Source organism: Chaetomium globosum, genomic scaffold (assembly GCF_000143365.1).
Source record: "Chaetomium globosum CBS 148.51 scaffold_3 genomic scaffold, whole genome shotgun sequence".
Lineage (NCBI taxonomy): Eukaryota > Fungi > Ascomycota > Sordariomycetes > Sordariales > Chaetomiaceae > Chaetomium > Chaetomium globosum.
This window is the reverse complement of record NT_165978.1, coordinates 3,992,193-4,008,883: the sequence shown is the minus strand read 5'-3', so window position 1 is coordinate 4,008,883 and position 16,691 is coordinate 3,992,193. Positions and strand designations below refer to the sequence as shown.

Sequence of the window (16,691 nt, the reverse complement as noted above, 5' to 3'; positions counted from 1 at the left end):
GTGCATATGGGTTAAGGGTGGTTGGATGATGTTGGCGGGGGAGCATAAGCGGCGTTGAGGGTTTAGCATGTACCATCCTGTATTTTCCTGGTTAAGTTCGGTTGTTTCTGCCTTGTTGTTTCCTCATCACTTCGTAACTTGCAGAAGGATACGCCGTCCACGTTGTTCCCCATGCCCATAATTTTGAAGGGGCGGTCCCAGATCCACTCAGAGACGATGGCGCTGGTCTCCCATCAGCTCGCGAGCAATCCGTTGACCATGTTGCAATTATTCGTACACACGATGCAGTTCCGTTCCGGGGATGCCAGGATGCGAGCTGAGGACTCGCGGAGTGTCATCAAATGCCTCGTTAATCTGTCCTGTATCACCCAATCCCGGCTGGCGACATCCATTTCATGTAAGTGCGACCTCCACCATGGTGAAACATATGAGATCCGTGACTCAAAAACCCGACACAATCTGTCGCTTTCGGTCAGAATCGACAGCCGTGAATTATGGATTGGATCCCAGTGGACCGCTCGCGTGCCTTGCTGCCTGGACTGACGGGCGGGCAATGTCAACCGCCGTGAAAACGGGTGATTGGGAACCGCAGTCCGGATTTGACCGGAGGGTGTCGGAGGTCGACATAATTTTGCATATTCCTGCCATCTCCGGGAGTGGATCTCGGAAATCATAGGAGGTTTTTACTGGGGTTGAGCTGAGTCTTTATTAAGTATTTTCAGGACCGGAGCACACTGCTTGGCCTGTATCAGGGGCGGGCAACCCTGCAGTTGAGCTGTGACTATTACTTTTTCTGGACTGACCTTCCGTTCTACAAGTAGTTAGTATTCGAGATTCAAGAAGACCTCTTTTGCGCAGTCGCTTTTTCCTTGCAAACGTGATTCTGCGGGAAGATGCATGTCGATTAATGGGCTGCGTCCCGATGTTTGAGGCGGAACATTGCAATCTGCTGTCGATGAGCGATCCAAATCGAAGCCATGTTCGAGAAGGCTCGGAACCAGAAGCAGCGGAGTATGATGCTGGTTGGCGGCTTGGCAGAAAGCTGGGGTGGAGCAATTCCAGGAATAAATCACATTGATTCACACACACACCACAGTGGACAGTAATTTTTTGCTGCCTGAGGCCAACTTCTCGCGATGACGAGGACCAAAAATCACCCCTTGTGAGCGCTGCTGAGGCTCCCTTTCGCCCCTCAACCCTCGAGTCGTCCAGCAGACTCTTGCCTTCCTCGCTGCTGGATTCCGTCTGCATTACCCCCCATCCATTGCACTGTTGTCGGCCACGATTTCAATTGTTTTCTTTTTTCATGTTTTCGTTTGCAACAGACTGCACTTGCCCCGGTTTCCAGCCTGTGCGCCTGTTGTCCTCTTTGTTTCGGTGGATTGGATTTGGAGGAGTCTGATTTGCTGGCTCCGGCGCGTCCGATTCAATCGCCTGCGCACGCCCTGACCCCCCGTGTCCTCTTTGCTTGCGACGACTCCTAAAGTCAACACAACACCGCCCGAGGGGTCGCGTATTCCGGGCCCGAAACCAAGGCACACTCAACGACATCCTCGACCAACTCGACGCCGTGTCTTCACTCTCTCTCGCCTGTCCTTCTTTCGTTCGCTTACACCATAATCAACCCTTCTAATTCCTTCCTTGTTCATTCGCGACACTTGTCTTGTCTTTTTTTTGACGGCACAACTCTCTTTTTACCTTTCATTTTCTTCTCTTTTATTTTTTTGGTTTTTGCGACGCAGTCCTGTGTCTTTCCACATGTTGAACTCTGCGTGCTGAGGGGACATTTGTGTGCATCACAGCTAAACATCTGTGCCTGCAACTTTGATCTCGACGACCCGTTTGTTCGGCGATCTCGCCAGCAATGACGAACGCCTTCGTTTCGGATGAGGCCGTTGTGGTCTCGGCCGCCGGCGATGGCTTCGACCCTTTCATGGGAACCCCCGCGGGCCCGACTCACCTACGGCACTCGAACTATGACACTCACCTCTTCGCCCTAGCCCCCGGATCCTCTGCCGAGCAGGTCAAGCGGGCGATCCAGGCGCACCTGCGGGATACGGAACGCCGGATGGAGGAAGCTGGGAAACTGGGCACCGCGCTCGTTCACCAGCAAAAGGAGTTGACCGAGAAACTCCGCGAGGTCGACCAGCTCCAGTCCGAGGCGGAGCTGAACCCGGAACTTCGCCAACGGCTAGTCGAGATTGAGAAGGATTATAACGAGGTGGCCCGGGACAGCGCTCGAGCTCTGCTTCCCAAGCAGAGAGTGCCTAGCAATGAAGCACAGAGTTCTCCGTTCTCCCCGGACAAAGGTGTCGCCAGGGTAGGTTTAACCTAGTCTCGTTTCTGGAGCTTAGGCTGATGCGCTGGATTAGCGTTCCGTGAGCCCGTCCAAGTTCGAGTCTCTTGCTGCGCCCTCGCCGACCAAGTTTGGCGTCCCGAACCGCAAGCTCCGCAACCAGCCAGCCAGCAGGATCCACGATATCGAATTCGCTGCTGAGATTAGCACTTCCCTAATCACTCAGGTCCGAAACTTGCAAGCATTGCTCTCTGAGCGGGAAGAAGAGCTCAAGGATGTCAAATTGGAGCGGTCCCAGCTGGAAATTGAGGCTGAGGGATTCCATCAACGCTTGAAGACGCTGGATGAGAGCGAGAGCCGGTACAAGGACGAGAACTGGAACCTCGAGACCCAGATTCACGAGCTCATTGCGGGGCAAAAGGAAGCGGCGGAGCGCGAGAAGAAGCTGACGCAAGCCGTCAATATCATTCAGTCCGAAAGGAATGCCACCCAGAGGGAATTGGAAGAAGTCAAGGACAACCTCGCCAAGCAAGATGAGAAGCATTCTGCTGAGATCAAGAACCTCGAGATCGAGCTTGGCACCAGCCGCCGGACCGCAACAGTTTTCGAAAGCGAGCGCACGGTGCTTCAGCGGAAGGTGGAGGAGCTGACCGGCCAGAACCAGGAGTTGGCCAAGGCTTTCTCGGCCCTGCAACGCGGGCGGGCGTTAGAACGCGAAGGCCCGGTCACCGGGAGCGAAGAGGATTCCAATTCCGCCCCCGACCACAACACCCCCGAGCACTCCCCGCCTCCGTCGCCCATGAAGCCGACTCCTCGACACTCTGCGCTTGAGTCTGAGACGCTCAAGACGTCTCTCGGTCATGCCCAGCGTACCATTCAGACCCTGCGCACCAACATCCATCGTGAGAAGACGGAGAAGTTGGAGCTGAAGCGTATGCTCCAGGACGCCCGAGACGAGGTTGAGAAGCTGAGGAACGACCCGAACCCTGCTCCCAAAAAGAGCCGCAAGGCCGAGCTGCGCGAGGCTAAGAAGCCCTCTTTCCGACTTAACCAATTGGGCGTCTCTCGAGCGAGCAGGACCGAAGTCGTTGAGGACCCTGAATGGGAAGACCAATCCGAGTTCCCTTCTCCGACCGTACTGTCACGACACGCCTCGACTCTTCGCCTCCCCGCAAGCACTGTTGCTCCTGTCGAGTCAAGCAGCGACCACTTCGAGACGGCCAACGAGACGAGCGACGCGGCCTTTGAGACCGCCCATGAGCGCGGAACCGAAACCGAGGACTTCCAGACTGGTGTTGAGGAAATGTCGGATGACAATGATACGGCGACCGAAACGGAATCTGGTCCCTCACGAGGACTCAACTCGATCAAGCGACCCCCTCCCCTGCCTCCGCACCACTCTAGCAATCATTACTCCTTCGACAGTACTGCCTCGACGTCTAGCGAGGACGATGACTATCCGTCTTTCAGCTCTGATATCAAGACGCCAACATCTGGCCCCAAGATGCGGATGCGCATGAGCCGCAGCTCGCTCTCTCGCCGTTCCCGACAGTTCAGCGAGGAGCCCGTCGTGCAGGGCAGTCCTTCAAGTCTTCCTGCCAACAACGCCCCAGTGACACCGGGTGGACAGAGCTTGTACGCTGAGCTGAATGAGTTGGACAATAGCGATGAAGACTCATGCACAGGCCCCGACACCCCGAGTCGGAGGAGCATCCGGTCCGTCACGCCCGCCACGCCCCGCAGCGTTGGTCGAGGCCGCGCTTCGCCACCCCCCGAGGTTCCAGCAATGCCCAAGATTATGGTTGATAGCGGCATGATGACCGAACCGATGGACATGCGGTCAGCCCTCGCGATTCTCGATCGAGAGAAGGAGTACGAGGCACGCGAAGATTCCGAGCGCCCGATGTCGATGGAGTCGGTGATCCGGCCTCGCCAGTTTCCGGCATCGACCCAATGGTTGGGAGACGTACACAAAGACGGGGACTCGTCGAGACCTGTATCCGCTGTCTCTTACAGTGATGCAAGTATTCAGCACGAGTGGAATAAGCTGTTCCCGTCAGCCGCCACTGCATCGAGCATCGCTTCCATTCAGACACAAATCATTGAGCCGCTGTCCGACCCGGAAACGGCCCCGAGCCCACCGCCCCTGAGCGTGTCGTCAATCTTGTCTGAGCACACGGAGCCGGTGATAGAGGAGCCGCCAACCTTGTCTATGGCCTCTTTGGTCTCTGAGCATGTAGAGCCGGTGACCGAACCGGAACCGCCCCTTCCGAAGCTCAGCATGCCCGTCGTCCTTTTCCAGACCATCGAGCCAGTCTCCGAACCCGAAATCCCTCTTCCAGCACTCAGTGTGCCCGTCATCCTTTCTCAGGATATCGAGCCTTTGTCTGAACCCGAGATCCCTCTGCCGGCACTCAGCGTGCCCGTCATTGTTTCTCAGGATATTGAGCCTGTGTCTGAACCAGAGATTCCTCTTCCAGAGCCCCCGACACTCAGCATGCCCGCGATTGTCTCTCAATACATCTCTCCCGTGGCTGAGCCAGAGCCACTTCTTCCAGAGCCCCAGACACTCAGCGTCCCTCTTGTTGTTTCCCAGGACATTGAGCCAACCCCTCCAACGCCGGTTGCTCTTTCTCTCTCAACTATTCATATCAAGGAAGTTGAGCCCGTTGCTGAACTGGAGACCCCCCCGCCATCGCCAATCGCACTTTCCTGCTCGGCTATCTTTTCTGAGCAGGTCGAACCAGTTGAACTTCCCGCGCCCATAGTTGTAGAGCGCTCAGAGCCAAAGGTTGCCATTCCTGTACCTTTGCCTTTCTCGCTCTCCTCGATCGCCTCGGAGCACGTCGAGCCTCGGGACGGGGAGCCCATGTCCCCTATCCAACTGTCGGTGTCCTCCATCGCGATGGAAGAAGTCGAGCCTCTCCAAGAACCCCAGCCACCAGCACCTTCTCTGGCCTTCGCCCCCATTCAAACGCTGGATGTGGTTCCTTGCGAAACCCCGGCGCCTCCTCTAATCATTTCAAGCGTTCGCTCTTGGGGTCTTGAGCCCCTGGATGAGCCGGAGGTTCTCCCGCCGAGCTTGTCTCTGTCGGCTATCGAGGCTCAGGACGTTGAGCCCATTGAGCCCCAAGAACCCAAGGTTGTTCCGGTATTGAGCTTCGCAGGGATCCAGTCGCTACACAGTGAACCTGCCGAGCCGCGCACCCCTAAGAGGAACGCATTCATCATACCTCGTGACCCCGAGATCATAGTCAATGGCAAGCATGATGCTATCCGGGCGCGGGACGCACTGGCGTCAGAGGAGCCCGAATCTGTGTCCCCACAAGTCCAGACCTTCCCAACCGCAGACCAGGGCGCTCAAACAACCCTGACGTCCGAAGCCATCGACCAAATGATAAGAGAGAAACTCCAGCCTGCCGGGATTGCTATCCTATAGCGCTCCCATTCAATGGGCAGCATGGGGACCCCTTCTACGGTGCGGATTCACCGGCCTCGTCAAGAAAGTTTCGACACCCCTTTGCGGAACAAGGGGACGGCTTCCGATTACGGTACAGACGTGCTCGAGGGACCTATGCCACGGAGACCGGGCAGCTCAGCGAGTGGTATGGCCTCGATTCACGAGGTACCTCCTCTTCCCGCAAACCACAAGGAAGCCATCGAGGCCGCAAGGACCGGGTCTTCACAAGGCGGCCAGGGCACTATTGGCACCATGGGTCCTCCGTTGTTCCCTGCTTCTTCCCTGAAGCCGCAGAACTCATCTCTCAGGCCTCGGACTCCGACAGGCTCGAGACGCCCCACCTCACCAATTTCGGTGGCGTCCGGTCGCGCGACGCCGACCCCTCGCGTGGCTGGAAGACCCGGGCAAGCCGATGTGCACGACATGCAGTCGCTTTCGCGGGCGACGCTTCGGAGCCGGAAATCTTCTATCTCGTCATTCACTTCCGAGGTCGATACTCGATTCAACATGAACCACGTCAACGGCTTCGATCCACAGGGCTTTGGACCGAATACCGACCCTCGCATGATCCAGGCAATCACACAGACCATGATTGGGGAGTACCTTTGGAAGTACACGCGTAAAGCTGGCCGCGGGGAGATGTCGGAGAACCGACACCGCAGATACTTTTGGGTTCACCCGTATACGCGTACTCTCTACTGGAGTGATCGCGACCCTTCGGCCGCTGGGCGTTCCGAGTTGAGGGCCAAGAGCGTGCAGATTGAAGCGGTTCGGGTTGTTGCTGACGACAATCCGATGCCGCCAGGTCTACACAGGAAGAGTTTGATTATCGTATCCCCTGGGAGAAGTATCAAATTCACTTGCACCACGGGACAGCGACATGAGACTTGGTTCAATGCTCTGTCATACCTGCTGCTCCGCACGACAGATGAGGGACACGAGGATGCTGAGGAGCTTGCCGGCTACATCACACGGGAGGACGTCGATGAATTCAACCCTTCGACCGGGAAACGCCCCACAAATGGTAACCGGGCGCCACCTTCGCTGTCGTCTTACAACTCCCAATCAGCGAGGCAATCCCCGACCATGGACATCTCGATGAGCGTTCCGACATTGACCCCCTCGCGCTCCAAAGCGTCGCAAGGCCGCCCGTCGTATGGCACTCTGAGCAGAATCAGCGGTTACTGGAAAGAAAACAAGATCTCGGGGACCTTTGGCAGCATGAGGAGTCGTAGTGTCCAGGGGCGCCATTCCGCTCTTGGTATTTACGAAACCAACGACTTGCAAGACAGCGCGGAAGATGTTAGGGAGATGATTGAGAGGCAAGATCGCGAGGCTGATCGCCTCGAAAATGTTCGCGCGTGCTGCGATGGTAAGTCCCCCTTTCTCAAGCCACATCTACGCAACGAGGGCACTAACAGTATGGATAGGCAAACACGATGTCGGCACCCTCACTAATAGTGCGAAAAAGGGCCGCCATTCGGTTGCAGGCTTCCGCTCGCCCACCCCTTCATCAGCCCCAACCCCGGTTGGAACCGTGAGGTCGCGGGCATGAACACCGTCCCGGCTCACTCTCTACATTTCCTTGGAATATCAACACTGATGCCCCTTTCTAAGGGCCAGCGCATCATTACTTTCTCGTCGATCGTTACATGAACCATTTTCTGCTGCATTGGGGTTTCTGCGATGCATACATCGGCCATGCATACGGGTTGTCACGACGTTGATGATTCTCTCTTTCTCTTCTCTCCTCACTGTTGTTTTTTTTTGTACTACCATCAAACTCTTCAACAGCAACACCTGCTGTGGTTGCTCACTAATCCGCGCGACTACCCCCAAGGTGTCGCATCACCCCAACACGGCGCAACCCGTCCCTCTCCATCCGGCTATCCCCAAGCAGCATTTGGCGCATGTTTTCTCAAATCTTGTGGACATGGCGTTGGAGTCTGCTTGGCTTTGTTTCAAGGGTTTCTATCAAGGTGTTTGTTTCGGCGGGTCGGAATATTTCCTCAACAACTAGTTGCCGTTTCTTGGTGGTTCAAGAACGTCGCCTGTCTACACCGTCGAGACCGAAAGACTAGTGAGGCAAAAGGCACACAATTATCATTCGATCATTAGATTTGTGGGCATGGCATTACGGCGCTCGCTAGTCTGTTTTGTCTGAAAAGCCGAGGAAAAAGGGGAAGGGATCTGTGGAAGAAGAGTTGGTGTTGTAGAGCAAGCAGTGAACAGTGTGTGAGACAGCGTCTGATGATTGAACGAGAAAACTAAATTGGAAACTTCGGGGTCCGGCGGCGTGATAAAGCAGCGTTGAGGACATGTCATTTCTTTCCTAATGTCCTGCCATTTTGTTCAGCAGCTCACTCACACCCTGCAGGTTTCCAAACCCACCGCCAAGCCTGGACCAATGATGACATAACCCTGCTTGGTCTTGCCAATGTTAGTTAGTTACATAACTAACGTATGGAATCTTCCAAGTAACTAGTTACAAATAACTAATAACACTTCACTGAATCGCCACCGAAGCACGTCCCAAAACACTACACACATCTCCAGCAATATGGCGGATGCAGAGACAACACCTAGCGATGCGCCATCAGCGCCAATCGCGCCAGTCGCCATCTTCAAGAAGCGCGGCGCAAAGGGCAAGGCCAACCTCCGAAAACGCGCAGCGACACCACCACCCGCCGACAGCGACGACTCGGATTACTCCTCCTCCGAAGACGAGGCCGGCCAGAGAATAAAGCGTAGGAAACGAAACACTGGCGCGGTAGTCGCCTCCTCTAAAGGCGCCACCACCGGCTCCTCTAACAACACCGACCTCTCCGCGACCGTCTTCGAAGCCGACCGCACGCGCTCCCTCGACACCGGCAAGCTCGAAGCAACCAAGCAAAGCAACTGGTACGACGAAGATGCCACCACTGCCCTCTCATCACGCAACCTCCTCGGCTCAACCCGCGCCATGAAAAACTCTTCCACCAACCCCAACGACAACTCCGCCCCCGACGGCACCTACAAAGGCCTCGCCAACCAGACGCGCTACCACGCGCACAACCCGGACCGGCCGCCCGCGCGAACCGTCGGCCCCATCAAGGCGCCGACCAACATCCGCACCGTCACCATCACCGACATGGCGCCTGACATCTGCAAAGATTATCGGATTACGGGTTTCTGCGGCTTCGGCGACGGCTGCAAGTTCCTGCACGCGCGCGAGGACTATGCGCACGGGTGGCAGCTGGATAAGGAGTGGGAGACGGTGACCAAGGGAAAGAAGGTGATTGGGGGCACGGTGGTGGCGAGCGCGGACAAGAAGTTGGCGGGGGAGGAGGACGGAGGGGATGGGGATGAGGAGGAGGCGGCGATGTTGGAGGGTATACCGTTTGCGTGTATCATTTGCTTAGAGTCGTACAAGGCGCCGGTAGTGACGCGGTGTGGGCATTACTTTTGTGAGGCGTGCGCGCTGAAGCGATATCGGAAGGATCCGAGCTGCGCGGCGTGCGGCGCGGGGACGAACGGGGTGTTTAACGCGGCGAAGAGGTTACAGAAGTTGTTGGATAAGAAGAGGGAACGGGCGGCGAGGAAACGGCAAGAGGCCATCGAGGCGGGCGAGGAGGTTAGTGAAGAGGAAGATGGGGAGGACGAGTCATGAAGATTGGTCTAGTCATGACCAGTATCCACTACCTACTTGATCTGTGCTGCCAGCGTGCTGGGTGCCTCCTAGCTACCTAGGTACCTGCCTACTGATATGCCCCTAGTAGTTCATCCGTCCATCCTCGTCCCGTCGCCATCTATGCCTAAATGACTCGCATCCAAACCGCAAACGCCACGCCAATACAAGAGAACCATCGAAGACGCGACAAGCACATTGATTGCGACAAGCACACTACACGCCCATGGTAAAATCATGCTCAATGCCGGGAGTCACGCTCGCAATGAACTGGTCGAGGTGTCAGTCAAGATTCAAACCCACAGGGGCCACGAAGCGGGAATCGAAACATGCCTTCAAAAACACTACCAGATACTGATCTACCCGGATGGCCACGTCCTGGTCGGCAGCGTCATGCTGCACCTCCTCCCATTCGTCGTTGGCGTCGTTGGCGACATCGGTACCGGTGCCGCTGACAGCAAGCTTAACAACTTGCGCCTCCAGTCCCTCCAGCCCTTGGTTGCTGCCCACTTCCAGGCCAGCCTTCTGCCTCTCCTTGCGCAGCTTGAGGGCCGCGTCGGCTCGGTCGAGGAGGGTCTTCATGACTGGCGCGTGTTTGCAGGGATGTATGCTCGCCGTCTTGACACTCGTCGCAAAGAACGGGAAGTCTTCCAAGGTCACTGTCTTGTCCTTGTAGTCGCCAACGATGTCCTCCATCATGAGATGGGGGATAAGTGCTTGGCCGTTGGGTTGGTAGCCCAACATGTACATCCGAGGGGTCTTGTACCATGGCGAGTAGGTGATGTACAGCGAGTAGGTTCGGCTCCCGCTACGGAAATCGAATTAGCATTTGCGCATCGCAGTCCAGCGCCATATCGCGATCGCTCACCTGTGCTTGCCGTGACTGCCATCCTGGATGATGGCCTCGTCGTCTTCTTCCTCTTCCATGTCTGGGATGTCGTCTTCGTCATCGATAGCCCCCCGGTCGGCCACATTTCCGGCGTCGTCTACCGTTCGTACGTCCCGCGCCTTGAGTGGCTGAGAACTTGCCAAGCCGCCGGTCCGCAGCCAGCCGTCATCGCCGCTGTTCTTGCCTCCCTCGACGACGGCTTCTTCATGGCCCGCGTCGCCAGCGAAGTCGTCGTTTAGACGGCGGTGGCACGGAACGTTTCGTGTTACCAGGTACTGTTTCTCTGGTGGGAGATGGGCAACGCGCTTGGCGGGCGTTTCGGCATCGGACCAGGTCCATGATGGGAACTTGAAAACCAAGTAGTCACCGGCGGCGACAAACTCCTCTGGTGTAATCTCCCCCGTGTTTCGGAAGGTTGAGGTATGGCTCGCAGGGGTGTACCTGTCGCGCAGGCTATTTACTGTTGAGTAAATGATGTTCATGGTTGTAGGTGGTGATGTTGATGGAAGATGGGTACAACATTCAGGTGGATGGAGGGAAAAGGGGGGGTATAGGATGGTTGGAAAGGGTTTGTATCCAGTGAATTTTGTTGTTTGTAAGAATCTGAGGATTTTGAAGGCGGGCGAAGTTTGGGGTGGATGTTGGGATGATGCGACGGTTCCAGACTCCAAGCATCAAATGACCGGCCAACGAGGCGGCCTTCTCGTGACACCTCCGGTTGACGGGAGCCTCAGATCGTACCTCATGTACACACAGTAAGCAGTGCCCCGCCCCTCCATCCCATCTCTAGTGGCGCCGTGGCGGGCATACCTAGGCGGGGTGAGGGAGCCTTGTGCCCGCTGACTCCACCGTCTCAACTCCATCCCTAACGCTATGATTGGTCAGCCCGGCGCCCAGCCAAGGTAATCGCCGCGCAACTTCCAAGACGGGCTGACGACGATGGGAGGCGAGCTTCGAACTCCACGGTTTAATTTACATAACAAACACCTCCTAATATCACCCTTTTTTTGTTTTATTCTCGATAAGCCCCTAAAATTGGCGGCGTAAATTACCTGCTCTACCTGAGAGAGCTTTTCCTGTCCGCTGTCAAGCTGCGCGGGGTTGCTAATACACCCGAAGCTGTTGCAGAGAGCCCCTGACGCGACCCTACAAAAGTACATACATACAAATGATTTGACTTGTACAGCGCCGTTTGCTGTCTCATTATCCTAAACCCCTCCGATTTGCAATTCGACCAAGTACCGCGGCGGTACTCGATAGGCGCCCAACATGGCCACCATACGCAGCCTCGACCATACCAAGTTCGTTTGCGCCCCGACCCCGTTCCGCCATGAACAGTCGACGATTCTCGAGTCTCCAGTATCGTAGGCTAACCAGTCATGTCCCGCAGATCCGAAGCCGAGCTTTCCATCAACATCAAGAAGGCCACGAGCCCCGAGGAATCGGCCCCAAAACGCAAGCATGTCCGGAGCTGCATCGTCTACACATGGGACCACAAATCCTCCCTGTCCTTCTGGGCTGGGCTCAAGGTCCAGCCCATCCTCGCCGACGAGGTCCAGACATTCAAGGCCCTGATCACCGTTCACAAAGTCCTCCAGGAGGGACACCCTGTGACCCTTAGAGAGGCAATGGCGAACAGGGGGTGGATCGACAGCTTGAATCGGGGAATGGCCGGCGAGGGCATGCGCGGTTACGGCCCCTTGATCAAGGAATACGTCTACTACCTACTCGCAAAGCTCTCGTTCCACAAACAACACCCGGAATTCAACGGCACCTTCGAGTACGAGGAGTACATCAGCCTCAAGGCCATCAACGACCCGAACGAGGGCTACGAGACCATCACCGACCTCATGACCCTGCAGGACAAGATTGATCAGTTCCAAAAGCTAATCTTCTCCCACTTCCGCAATGTGGGCAACAATGAGTGCAGGATCTCTGCGCTAGTGCCCCTCGTCACTGAGAGCTACGGCATCTACAAGTTCATTACCAGCATGCTGAGGGCGATGCACTCTAGTGGGTTGCCTTTCTCTAGCAACACCGGACATGGCTGACATTATGTAGCTACTGGGGACAACGACGCCCTCGAGCCGCTCCGCGGGAGATACGACGCTCAACACTACCGCCTCGTCAAGTTTTACTACGAATGCTCCAATCTCCGCTACCTCACCAGTCTCATCACTATCCCCAAGCTACCACAAGACGCGCCCAATCTGCTCGCAGAAGACGACAATGCGCCAGCCCTCCCGGCACGACCCAAGCAGGAGATTGAAAAGCAGCCAACGCCTCCCCCGCCGCCGAAGTCCGAGGAGCCCGATGAGATCAACGAGTTTTGGAAGAGCGAAATCGATCGTCAAAACCGAGAATACGAAGAGCAGCAGCGGGTATTGGAGGCCCAGCAACAAGCATCGCTTCTTGCGCAACAACAAGCTCAACTCCAGGCACAGCGCGATTTTGAAGAGCAACAGCGGCGGCTGATGGAACAGCAGCAGCAAGAGCAGGAGGCGCTGCGGGCCCAGCAAGCGCAATGGCAGACCCAGGGCCGGCTGGGCCGAGCTCGAGCAAGAGAACCTCAACGCGCGGGCGCAGTACGAGCGCGACCAACTGATGCTGCAGCAGTACGATCAACGTGTCAAGGCCCTGGAAGGCGAGCTGCAGCAGCTGCAAAACAACTTTGGGCAGCAGGTGGGAAGCAAGGATGACCAGATTCGAGCGCTGCAGGAGCAGGTCAATACCTGGCGGACCAAGTATGAAGCTCTGGCGAAGTTGTACTCCCAGCTCCGACACGAACACCTTGATCTGCTCCAAAAGTTCAAGTCGGTGCAGCTCAAGGCCGCTTCTGCTCAGGAGGCGATTGACCGACGAGAGAAGTTGGAGCGTGAGATCAAGACGAAGAACCTCGAGCTAGCCGACATGATCCGAGAGCGGGATCGGGCCCTCCATGACAAGGATAGAGTGTCGGGATCCAACAAGGACGAAGTGGAGAAGTTAAAGCGGGAGCTCCGAATGGCCCTGGATCGCGCCGACAACCTGGAGCGGAGCAAGGGTAACGAGCTCTCTACGATGCTCTCCAAGTACAACCGCGAGATGGCGGATCTAGAAGAGGCGCTCCGCAACAAGACGCGGGCGCTAGAAGACTCGCAATCCAAGCTGAGAGACGGCAGTTCGGACCTCGAAGCGCTTCTCCGTGAGAAGGAGGAAGAACTCGAGGTGTACAAGGCCGGCATGGACCAGACCTTGATTGAGCTTAACGAGCTAAGAAACAACCAGGGCACATCAGATCAGGTGCTCGATGGCCAAATCGATGCCCTAGTCCTCGGGCAACTGGACAAGATCAACGAAATCATCGACTCGGTGCTCCAGTCAGGAGTGCAGCGTGTTGACGATGCTATGTACGAGCTCGACTCGACCATGCAAGCGGGCAACCAGAACGCCTCTCCATCCTACGTCTTGTCGCAAATTGAAAAGGCGTCGGCCAGCGCCACCGAGTTTGCGACGTCGTTCAACAACTTCATCGCGGACGGGCCCAACAGCACTCACGCGGATTTGATCAAGAACGTCAACGTGTTTTCTGGTGCCATTGCAGATGTCTGCAGCAACGCCAAGGGTCTGACACGTCTGGCCACCGACGAGAAGAAGGGTGACGCCATGATCAGCGGCGCGCGCCAATCTGCCCATGCTACCGTCAGTTTCTTCCGCAGTTTACTGAGTTTCCGACTGGCGGGAATGGACTCGCTGCAAAAGACCGACGTGGTAATCAACAGCAATCATGATGTTCAGATGAACCTCCAGAAACTCAACAAGGTGGTAGAGACGTTTGCGCCGGGCTTCGGCAAGCTCGCCAACAAAGGCGATCTGGGCGATGTTGTCGACCAAGAACTGAGCAGAGCGGCCGATGCCATTCAGGCCGCGGTTGACCGCTTGAATAAACTCAAGAACAAGCCTCGCGATGGCTACTCCACCTACGAGCTTCGGGTGCATGACTCGATCCTGGATGCCGCCATGGCGATCACCACGGCCATTGCGCAGCTTATCAAGGCGGCCACCGTCACACAACAGGAGATTGTCCAAGCCGGGCGCGGTTCCTCGTCGCGCACGGCCTTCTACAAGAAGAACAACAGGTGGACAGAAGGCCTAATCTCGGCTGCCAAAGCGGTCGCGGGGTCGACAAACACGCTGATTGAGACGGCCGACGGCGTCCTCTCGAACCGCAACAGCCCCGAGCAGCTCATCGTGGCGTCAAACGATGTGGCGGCGTCCACAGCGCAGCTCGTGGCCGCCAGTCGTGTTAAGGCCGGTTTTATGAGCAAGAGCCAGGAGAACCTCGAGCAAGCCAGCAAGGCTGTCGGTGCCGCTTGCCGCTCTCTTGTCCGCCAGGTGCAGGCCATGATCAAGGATCGCAATGCCGGGGAGGAACAGGTGGATTACTCCAAGCTGGGCGCGCACGAGTTCAAGGTGCGCGAGATGGAGCAACAGGTATGTTTTCCGCGTTCTTGTCATTCGCGCCATCTTGGTGCTTTACCGGCCATTTGTCTAACCAAGCTTCCGCAACGCAGGTCGAAATCCTTCAACTAGAGAACTCGCTGTCTGCGGCCCGTCACCGGCTCGGCGAGATGCGCAAGATCTCGTACCAGGAGGAGTAAGGGTATTTGTATGTATGGACTGGGGGCCGCCGCGGGGCAAGGTAGCGGCGATTCGGGTTTATTCGGCATCACTTCGACGTACTTAGTTTGATCAACTCCTGGAGACCTTTCTTGGGCAGTTCACGTCGTGTGTTTTCGTGCTGGCGGAAGTTACCGCTCGATGTCGAGATGAGAATGCCTCGCTGCCGGGAGTGGGCAAACATTGGCAACATATACGCGACGAGACACGAGGTGTGTTTACTTTTGTTCGGGCTACTCGAGAGTGGCCTCCGAGATTTCCCTGTTTTCAAAAGCCCAACGACAGGGCGAACTTGCTATCCCCAGTCATGGCGGCGAGGGCGGGACCGTTGCGATCTCCCGGTGCTGGCCGCCGGGTAAGCACCCCCCCTCCCCCTCCCCCCCGGCCCGACCCTCAAACCTCACCATCTTCCACGACCGGCCCTCCCCGCGTCCCACCCTCGCATCCCGCTCCGGACCCCCGCAAAACTTGTCAGCTCGATGTATAAAGTCTGCATGATCTGCGGTGTGGTGTGTATCTAATATGTAGAAACCACCGATCTTGTGCATCGTCGGCTACGTGTATGACGCGGCATCGAGCAGTCTCGGAAATAAACCCTCCCGTCGGCTTCGCTCCGATGTATGCACATATATGTATGTAAACGGGAAATGGGGCCTCGGAAAGGGTGCCGTAACCGCCGGCAGCCTTTTTCCTCCCACAGTACGCCGCAACCACCGGGCACTGGGGGCTCTGCGTGCCCCTTTCGGTTCGCATTGCATGATACTTGCCCATCAGCAAGCACGTCGTCAGCTGATCGGGAAAAAAAGCAAACAAGCCCTCAGCCCTAACCCTACCATCCCAGCCTTCCTTCCCGAACACCCCTGCACACGAATGGCCGTTGCAGGAAATTCTGCAAGGCAGCCGAAAACGCTCGCTTTGGCGGCGCCCGAAATTGTTCGGGCTCGGGCTCGCCCTTCCCCGCCAATTCCCGCTCTGTGTTGGTGATCCTTCTCGCCCTCGGCATAATCTGGGGCGCGAGTACATCCATCCATACCTACATACATTACATGACTCGGACGCGGGTTCCGCAGCACGCAATGCATGCAACGGCCGTCACAAGACATAAACATGATGATGCATCAGTGGCCTACATAACTTCCAGTAGCACAACATCAGGTACCCATCAAAAACCAACATGCAGGAGCCAACGGCCGGGATCCGGGTCCAACCACAAGATGGCTCCCACGGTTCCACCCCGCGCCGCTGCAGGAAAATGGACCGGGAGGATCCACAGCATCGCCCAAACCGGGAATGCCCCCAGTCCAAAAGCCCAAAGCGGCCTGCGGCTGAGCAGGAGATTGGCCCGCAGATCGATATGCATTAACTAGTGGAGTGGAGAAACTTGCTTTAAATCGACGACAGGTCGCTTCCGACGTGCCGCCGTGTCTTATAACTGACGGGGTCTGACACCTCTCTTGCAGCGTGATATGTGCGAACTGTTCACTCATCATTTTTACTGTGTACGGGGGGCCTTTTAGTCTACATAGGGGATTTTGGCCGCAGAAAAAGAGGGGAAACGAGTGAGGTCGAGACACCGAGAGGGGGATGCGTTGTTTTGTTTGAGGGGCAAATCTTTTGCCTCCCTTTCCGCTTCATCCGCATTTGTCCTTTTATCCTCCTCGTGGTCCTCTATTTCGCTTCTCCGCATGTGGGTGCTGTGATATTGGAAAATGCTCGTCTT

General features: G+C 56.4%; 5 protein-coding genes across 5 annotated transcripts; 4 read left to right on the top strand and 1 right to left on the bottom strand.

The window, feature by feature from the left end:
• Positions 1-171: 171 nt before the first annotated feature.
• On the top strand, positions 172-676 carry CHGG_06591 (uncharacterized protein; the record flags this gene model as incomplete). Its single annotated transcript, XM_001222685.1, has 2 exons — positions 172-397; positions 486-676. 2 exons carry the CDS (start codon positions 172-174, stop codon positions 674-676), a joined length of 417 nt encoding a protein of 138 aa, XP_001222686.1.
• Positions 677-1,864: 1,188 nt separating this feature from the next.
• On the top strand, positions 1,865-7,311 carry CHGG_06590 (uncharacterized protein; the record flags this gene model as incomplete). Its single annotated transcript, XM_001222684.1, has 4 exons — positions 1,865-2,320; positions 2,373-5,624; positions 5,736-7,128; positions 7,187-7,311. The coding sequence occupies 4 exons, from the start codon at positions 1,865-1,867 to the stop codon at positions 7,309-7,311; spliced, it is 5,226 nt and encodes a 1,741-aa protein (XP_001222685.1).
• Positions 7,312-8,316: 1,005 nt separating this feature from the next.
• On the top strand, positions 8,317-9,485 carry CHGG_06589 (uncharacterized protein; the record flags this gene model as incomplete). The annotated part of the gene is made up of 2 exons (XM_001222683.1): positions 8,317-9,369; positions 9,459-9,485. 2 exons carry the CDS (start codon positions 8,317-8,319, stop codon positions 9,483-9,485), a joined length of 1,080 nt encoding a protein of 359 aa, XP_001222684.1.
• A 154-nt stretch (positions 9,486-9,639) lies between these two features.
• Positions 9,640-10,794, bottom strand: CHGG_06588 (uncharacterized protein; the record flags this gene model as incomplete). Its single annotated transcript, XM_001222682.1, has 3 exons — positions 9,640-9,693; positions 9,772-10,231; positions 10,292-10,794. The coding sequence occupies 3 exons, from the start codon at positions 10,792-10,794 to the stop codon at positions 9,640-9,642; spliced, it is 1,017 nt and encodes a 338-aa protein (XP_001222683.1).
• A 787-nt stretch (positions 10,795-11,581) lies between these two features.
• On the top strand, positions 11,582-14,952 carry CHGG_06587 (uncharacterized protein; the record flags this gene model as incomplete). Its single annotated transcript, XM_001222681.1, has 5 exons — positions 11,582-11,613; positions 11,703-12,325; positions 12,374-12,693; positions 12,806-14,785; positions 14,866-14,952. The coding sequence occupies 5 exons, from the start codon at positions 11,582-11,584 to the stop codon at positions 14,950-14,952; spliced, it is 3,042 nt and encodes a 1,013-aa protein (XP_001222682.1).
• Positions 14,953-16,691: the final 1,739 nt, after the last annotated feature.